General features: G+C 47.8%; 1 protein-coding gene across 1 annotated transcript in view; it reads left to right on the top strand.

Moving 5' to 3' along the window:
- Positions 1-400: 400 nt before the first annotated feature.
- The window catches only part of igsf3 (immunoglobulin superfamily, member 3), a gene marked incomplete at its 5' end in the record, with an annotated part of 22,217 nt that continues 13,900 nt past the window's right edge, over positions 401-8,717 (top strand). The window contains 3 exons of the mRNA XM_031869378.1: positions 401-845; positions 3,670-4,056; positions 6,568-7,036. Of these exons, the coding sequence (XP_031725238.1) occupies positions 401-845; positions 3,670-4,056; positions 6,568-7,036 (1,301 nt within the window). The remainder of the gene's footprint in view (positions 846-3,669; positions 4,057-6,567; positions 7,037-8,717) is intronic.

The raw sequence follows: 8,717 nt of genomic DNA, 5'->3' as shown, positions 1-8,717 counted from the left end.
CGATTGTGTTATAGATAGAAGAGCTTGGATGCATTTATTACAGCAATTTTAGCTCGCTGCTTGTATATTTAGTATGTGTGATCAAAAAAAAATATGTTTGAAAAGTTCAATGAGAGGAAGTGCAGCTGTAAGATGCCAGCGTACAGCTTTAAGTGGACAGTCTAAAGTTTGCTGCAGCATAACCACATGAGATCTAATCAGCCTGAAAGGGTCTCAGGAGGTATCTGGCTGTGTGAGATAGAGAAAACACCATCAACACACAATGACATGTGAAAGTCATGTATGGATGAGAGAATAGAGGGCAGTCACCTCAGGAAAAAAAAGCTTGGTTGCATTAACACCTTTTTCCCCTTACAGCAGAAGGCCTGTTTATTTTCCTGTCCTGACTGAGTGCTAATATTCTCTCCTCTGCTTTATTTTTGCAGTCATCGCTGACTCGTTGACGGTAACGGCACCGGCCCAGACTCTGTCCAAGGTGGAAGGCGACACACTGCAGCTTACCTGCGAGGTGTCTCGGACCACACTGCAGCACACTCACTTATCCGTGGGTTGGTACCTGCGGTCCCCCGAGGACGCGTCCGCGCCCCCTCAGGAGCTGGTCACCTTGTCAAGGGACTTTGTTCTGCGCTCCGGGGGACCGTACCGACAGAGGATGGCGGCGGGGGACCTCAGGCTGGATAAGACCAGCGCTACGTCCTACAGGCTCACCATTCACAAGCTGCAGCCGGTGGACCAGGGCCTGCTCTACTGCCAGGCCGCGGAGTGGATTCAGGACACAGACGGCAGCTGGTTTGCCATGACCCGCAAGCAGAGCGACAAGACTCAGCTCCGCATTCAGCCCACTGGTGAGTAAAGGGAAGAGATTCTGTGGTAAAATGAAAGGGGAGGTGGAGAGAGGGTAAAGATGCTGCTACACTTAGATCACCCCCGTCCTTTTAACAGACGCACACACATGCATGTGGGCCGGCTTCCTCTGATTGCTGATCAGTATCTCACTCTAAGCTCATTAGCTTACTAAAAAGGGCTTAACTAAACCTCCACAGACTCCCCCACTTTTGTATTTGTGTCTGTTTGATTACAAGCACATCCAGGAATAAGTTAACCAGCTCCAAACAGCATGGGTGTTTGGCGGGCGGGGGCGGGGGGGGGGGGCTTCCACATATACAATTTCCCAGGCAACAAGTGGCCCGGAGATCAGAAGCCAAAAATGTTTTTTTTCAATCACTCCTCGCCAAACAATTACACCATTCTAGTCTGCGGCTTGAGTGCATTAGTGGGAGAAATCGTGCGGTTGCCAACTCTGAAGGAGGAGATTGTCTAATGGAAGGGAGATGGGGACTTACCAACAGAGGGAGGAAGAGGAAGGGGGAGCGAGGGGTGGCGTGCAGACATAGGGTTTTGGAAACAAGGAGTGCAGAGAAGGAAAAGGTTTGTTGGGGTGAATGATTGAGGAGTAGGCCTCATGTGATAATGATCTAATACGCTGTCAACCTCGAGACTTGACGGAAACCGAAACAAAGACGACTTTACGGCTCCTCGCATGTACTTACAACCTCCAACCCGACGTGACCCCATCACACCCACTGCTCTGTATTCCGCATACATAGCATCTCTTTGTGTGCTTCCAAGAAAGGGCCACGGAGATGGGTGATAAACCGCTTTGACATTAGCTCAATTACCAAGGCAGCACGCAGTGGTGAGTGTCTCATGCCAGTAAATCACTTCAAAGTGGAATTGTTTTGCCTTTCTCCATTAAGCATCAGATCCGCTCTGGACCAATACAACTTGATGGTGCCCCAGATAATGCCGGGGTGGATGAGAAGGAGAGCGGAAAGTCAGATGTAAAGCGGGTTTGTCAGATGAGTTCCTGCTACTTCAGGGAGGAGACAAAAAGGCGCAGAGAGCTCCCCTCTCAGCACCCTTCGTCACTCTCCGTCGTCTCTGTGATCTATAATAAATGGAGGTGTTGTTACGTGACAAAGCGAATACAGCAGAGTTGCACTGCGGTGTGCGGCTCTGGTGTGAGTGTGAGCTTGTGTGTGTGTGTGTGTGTGTGCGCGGATCATTTTGATTTCTTTCTCGTGTACTCACTTAATGTATAATGCGGGCACGACATGCAATCCCTTTAGGCTGAACTTGTGTATCTGATGTTGCACCTGTCCGTGTGCATATTTGACAGACTGAGAGAAAAAAAAATGAAGGGGAAGGAGCAGCTCCTCCATTAGGCTCCTATTATAAAAGATGGAGTGGATCTCAAGACAGCCCCATCACTAGCTAATAACCCACAGCCATGCAGCATCAGAGAGCGGAGCAACGGACAGAATCCTAATGTACCCTTCGCTCTCGCTTTTTTACCATCTTCCTCTCACTTCCTTCCTTGTTCCCCTCTCTCCCTTCTTCCTCCCTCTCTCTCGCTCTCTCACATCACCTCTCATTTTCTGCAGTCATGACCCATCACTGCATTTTCTTCTCCTCTCTCAGACTTTCTCCATCACCCACTTCCTTCTTAGTCCTTCCACTACTCGCACTTAGTACTTTTTTCTTTTCTAATTAGCTCTAAACACTAACACATGCATCCTCTAAGCACAAGTCTTCCTGTAAAAATGGCCTAAATAGAGCTCCGTGCTGTGTGGGAACCAATCCTTGTCAAATCGGGTCACAGCCCTTTTAGCGTTGTGGCCCTTCTTTCACAATTAATACAATGTCTTGTTGCCCTTGTTGTAGGTGAAGCATGCAATCTGTGGGCCTTTCTCTTCACCCCTGTGCCATTATGTGCATGAATATGTGCACTACTGCTAGTATTCAATCAATTATTGTAGTGATTATCAATTAAACAGTTCTAAATCCATATATACTATTAACAGTGATAATCATTAAATAATAATTGTATAGTAAACAATACCCCACTCCCTCCCACCATTATATTCCTCTGCTCTATATATCAACGGCAGGCTTTGAACTTTTTCCACATGAGTGTGTTTCTCAGGAAGTCTGTTTAAAGGCTCTCTAATTACAGCTCCAGGCAACCGAATCACTGAGAGGCAAAGCGGCAGTGTCTGATACATACTGTGCTTTTTGGAAATTAATACAGCAAATAAAGCTGAACTCACAGCCGTACACACACACCCACACACGTGCAAGCACAGGCGCACATGCGCAGACAACACGCGTAATGTGGGAGAACTAGCTCTAGCAGTGTCAGCTTTGTCTGTTTCAGACTGCTGAAGAGAATTTTAATTAGATGTGTTTTTTTTGATTGCAGAGGTGAAACCTGGGGGGGGGGGGGGGCACAGAGCTCTCTGAAAGATCGGCGTTTTACCTGAGTGATGCACTGTGTGACCTCAAACTTCTCTAGTAGTTTCTCTCTCTCTCTGTCTCTGTCTCTCTCTCTCTGTTGCTGTCTCTCTGTCTGTCTCTCCATGTCTCCTTGTCTGTCTCCTTGGATTTCAGGAAAAGGCAGCAATATTGTGCATTTCAACTGTAGGCCGCATTTAGACATCAGTCTTGTTTTAAACATCAGAGAAAAGTTGTTTGGGAACATAACAAAAATCACCTCATTGAAGAGATTTTCATGACTACACTCTTTCCATTCTGCTGTTTTCTTTAAGTACTCAACATTACTTTAACCGTGATGATTCCCTCTGTTTCCCCCCCCATCTTTTCACTCAGATCGGGACTTCAGCATCCAGGTGAGCACAGAGCGACGGTCCTTCACGGCCGGTGAGCCGCTGGAGCTTCACTGCACCATTGAGGCCCAGAATGTCCCAGAGCGCTTCTTCTCGGTGTCGTGGGTCTTCAGCAGCTCACCGGTGGCCGTGGTGGGCCCCAGTGCCGTGCCTGTCCTGGGCCCCGATTATGTCTCCCGCGAGGCAGCCGGACACATGACCGTGCGTAAAGAGAGCGCCAACGTGCACTTGCTCAAGCTGCAGCACCTACGCCCCGAAGATGCTGGGAAATACATCTGCCGCGTGACAGAGAGGGAAAAGACGCCCACGGGAGACTTCATCGACCGCAGCAAGAGGTCCCGCAATGTCCAGATCACAGTCCAGCCGCTCAGTGAGTAATAATCTGTTCACGAGGCCACTGGCTTAGTTGTCCTGTTCTTAGTTGTCAATTACACTAAGAACGATGAGCTTCTCATAATAACCGTTTTATCTTCATGTAGGCCATATGGGATGTCATGCTGTGCTCCTCTCCAGCCCTGCTCTCTATCTTTCTCTCTCTGTCACCCCATCGCTCTTTCTCCAAGGTGGCCTATAACAGATAGCGGCACGGTCTCTATTGTTAACTGAGAGTAAGAAGGGAAAAGGATGACGCTACTCTTATTCCTGATGTGTTTTCTGTGTGAGTGGATTGCTAAGGAATGGTAATGCAGCATTTCCTAGGTGTGTGTGTGTGTGTGTGTGTGTGTGTGTGTGTGTGTGTGTGTGTGTGTGTGTGTGTGTGTGTGTGTGTGTGTGGGGGGAGGGGGGGGGATGGGGGGGGGACACTATAGTGGGATAATGGAGAGCAGAAGAGTCCGGACTCAAGAAGGCTGAGCTAACAGCCATGAAATTAATGCGTGGAGAAAGAAAAGAAGCAGAGAAAGGCGCCTCGCTCTCCAGGGCCATCTAAGTGGTTCCCCCGGCTAAATGAATGCGTTCTGCTGGGCCAGACCTCTTCAGCTGGGTTAAGCGGGGCTGGCCGGTGGGGTTTGATTCAGGCTCGGCAGCTGATCGATGGAAATGTACAGTCAAACGCTCAAAAACCCCTTCTCACTATCCATTTATATGTCACTGAGATTTCTCTTCATCTCAGTGGCAGCAGGAGAACACCCCCTCCACCACTTTGGGTCATTTACTTCATTCCCTCTTCTCTCTGTACCTACGTCTCATAGGACTGGAACAGTGTGTGGAGCCGGCTGCCGCCAGCATAATAAAACATAACAAGCACAGAGAAGTATCTCCTCTCAAGCAGCCAGCGTCACCTTATCATGACCGCTCTGCACCCCCTGCTAAATCAGCCCAAAAACAATGGCCCCGAGCCTGCAGCAGTCTCCAGGGAACCTCTCTGTATGGGAGGTTTTGTTTTCCCAACAAAAGACCTTAATGCCCCATAAAGGATGTTTATAGGGTTTACACAGGATAATGGCTGTGGTTATCGGAAGGGAACTTCCGTGATATACAGCAGACGTGGTCAGGCAGGCATGCATTTGATTTCACAAACTCTCATGCGAGCTTTCTCACACACACACACACACACACACACATACAATTTCAAGATGTGCTTCATCACTTTAATTGGGTGAATTGGGTGAGAGTTGGTAATAAGGTGCGACAGGGGTTAAAGTTGATGAGTCAGAGGCAGGCAAAGGTGACAGCAAAGGAAAACTGGAGGTAAACACTTCTGACAAATCGGTGTTGATGGATGAATTTACCTTTGCAATGAGAACGGGAGAGAGAGCTCACATGCCACACTGAATCTCTGTCACACAGATAGAAAGGATAAGTGCAAGGGTAGGGAAAGTAGAGAGAGGATATACTGTTATAGAAAGGAAATGCATTCTTCAGTTCAAAAAAACAATGAAGAAGGAGCTGTTGAGGGGAAATGTGAAAATTAACAGAATAAAGTTCAAAGAGAAAGGAAAGGGGAAAGTTAAAGAAAAGAAATGCTGTCCAGAAACCAGTCAATTGCATAGGAAGGAGGGTGTATATATCTACTTGTATAACTGTCTAGCAATCTTCTCTTTAAGTCGCAAGTGCAAAAAAAAGTGATATAATACAATGAGCTGTGGAAAAAAAACCTATCAAACTGTTTCAATGCAAGAAAGGAAGAGAAACAGGATGAAGGCCTTTTCCCTCTGTTCATTTGAGCGTGGTAGAAGTAAGAAGCCAGTTTATTCCATATATTCACAGAGAGATAATGCTTATTAGGAGGGCCAGCAAGCTGAGAGGGAAGCAGCAGAGCTTGGCCTGAGGGGGGAGAAAAAACAGTGAGAAACCTTAAGCCACATCTGTTAGAGACAGCAGCACTGGCCCCGCAGGGCGAAGAGAGCTTTTGGGTCAACCCGGAGATACGTGATGCATATGGAGTATGGACGTTGAAGTGATGAGAGTCCAGATAGAGCAGAAAAACAGAGAAGAGCCAGTAATGACTTTTATCCTCTTCTCAAGAGCCGCTCAGCCCTGTGATCTTTTCCGTGCCCATGTGGACTTGGTCAACAAGCCACACATGGTTTAAAAAGAGAGTCTCAACCCACACAAAGTCACAAGGGCCTCCTCTCTGGCTGTCACTTTGATGTGCCCGAGGCCAGTTACAAAACCGCACTATGGTCCTCTCTCACGCGGACTCGCATACACACACACTCATGCGCAGCACTCGCACAGGACTGTATGATACTCTACTCCCAGGACAAGGCTCAGCAATTCGTTTCATTGCCCCAGTTGATGTCATAACACAGAAAGTATGATTCTTGTTGTGAGAGGGAGCTGAGATTTTGAGGAACTTTTTATATCTCCTTTCATGTGTCCCATCTCCACTCATGCTGACCTCCATATGTCTCTCTCTCGCTTCTGTCTTCCCTCACAGAGAGCAACATCACAGTGTCATTGTCAAGCAACTCTTCGGAGGCCCTGGAGGGCGATGTGATCCAGTTGACCTGCTCCGTCCAATCCACTACAGGCCCCCTGTCTGTCGCCTGGCAGTGGACAGACAAGCAGGCGACTGGACCGTCCCTGGAGGTGGCGGAGGTGGAGGAGGTGGTGGAGGTGGCGTCCTTCGATCGGGACGGCACTGTATGGCACAGTCCCTCCTACAGCGAGCGCTCCAGCTACGGGGAGATACGCGTGGAGAAGGTGCGGGCCGACATGTTCTCTCTGTCCCTGTATAACGCCTTACCTGGGGATGAGGGCCAGTACCGCTGCACAGCAACTGAGTGGCTTCAGACTGGCACTGAACCAGAGCTGAACTGGGAGAAGATAGGAGAGAAGTCGGCCACCAAGACAGTCACCGTCAAGACTGTTGGTAAGTTAACCCAACCTTATCCGACCTCAATATAGTCTATATTCCCATCCTGCCAAGTCAGCAAGGCACATTGTGGGGCAGACTAGCAGATTCACCTTTTTAAATCATTTAATTTTAAAATACTTCTGTTCAAGCATTTGTGGAGGCATTTTTTTGTTGTGGTTCAAGAGTGAAAATGTACTCTCAGCAAATTATTTTCTACACATTAATATGCACGTGCAAGTAAAATCTTGAGCGCATGCACATATCCAGGGCAGCCCCACTATTAAAAATATGTTCCTGCACGCATTGATAAGGCACGTAAACCCTCTGCACACATGCACGCCAAATCAAAAAGACGTGTGTGGTTTGTGGTTTGCTAAAGACGGATGAACGGCGTAAGCAGAACATGTAGTGGACATAGTGGACTATAAGGTTTATTCATGCACAGCAGAGCTAATATGGCATAAACACACACGCACACACACATTCACACCACCTGCCACACGTCAAGAGCAGTGACACCCATCATAGATGCGCACACACATTCGCACCCACCCATATGGATTAGCCAGAATTATTAGAATGGAAATGCAGCGGCAATGTGTTTCACAGTCTGTGGGTCTCCTCTGTCAGTGCTGAGTTAAGCTGAACATCCTCGGTACAGGCTGAGGAAGTCACTGGAGCGGAGCAGTGAGAAGCTGGCAGACCAGGAGCACTGGGCTCAATACGCACACACACACACACACACAGACACACAACCAGCGGATTAGCTCCCTGCAGCAGCACACAGCGGTGCTGCAGAGAAGAGATGTCGGTTTTTAAGTGGCCATTTGTTAAGTTCGGGCAACAACAGAAACATTAGTTTGAGGAACAAGGGACGCATTATGCAAATCAGGGAAAAGAAGTCCGAAGCAGCTCGTCTCTCTTCAGTTACACTCCTCGACATCTCCCCTCCTTCTCCTCCGTGCTTGTTGATCAAAGGATTTTCTAAATGCGCGCTGTTGTGTGACGGTCAATGTGTGTGTTTTACTTTGTCTCAGATTTTGGTCCTCGTTTTTCCTCACTTAAGCTTCCAACTTCATTTTTTGCAGATAACTTTAATTTAATTTCCCCCTGTGTTTCAGCTCTCTTATCTTCCACTACTTTTGCTCTCCTTCTGTAGACCTTGCACCTCATAAGCTTAGATTGAGCTTCACGGTGACTTGTCCTCTTGATTGTGCTGTTCTACAGATTTTATATGAAATCTATATTGTCACTGTACCTTAATTTAAATCATAGCCTCTTGTTTCCAGCTGATTGGCTTAAGGGGCCCTCAGGGTGTGTGGGGTGGGACGTGTGTACAAGTGAGGATCCTATATACACACATGCAAAAGTTGATGTATAGTAGTCTCCAAACACATTCATAGTTATTCACAGAAATGGAAAGAAAGAGTTGTATGGGGAAGAAATGGATCGGGATGAAATTGTCTTTTCTGTCACGAAGGCAGGCAGACAGTGAGGGAAAGGGATGGATGGATGGATGGATGGATGGATGGAAGAGGGGCAGAGGGAGATGAGAGATAGAGTGCGAGGGGAGAGTTATTGTCTATTAGAGAATTATGTCCCCAGGCAGCTGTCCCAGCAGTAGCCAAGTCTGGACAGAAAGCCATTGATTATACACCCTGAAGGACACCGGGGGTGATGGCCGAGAGAGAGAGAGAGAGAGAGAGAGAGAGAGAGAGAGAGAGAGAGAG

This window comes from Anarrhichthys ocellatus, unplaced genomic scaffold, assembly GCF_004355925.1.
Source record: "Anarrhichthys ocellatus isolate YVR2014 unplaced genomic scaffold, GSC_Weel_1.0 scaffold47, whole genome shotgun sequence".
NCBI classification, from domain to species: domain Eukaryota; kingdom Metazoa; phylum Chordata; class Actinopteri; order Perciformes; family Anarhichadidae; genus Anarrhichthys; species Anarrhichthys ocellatus.
This window is presented reverse-complemented; position numbering and strand designations above follow the sequence as displayed.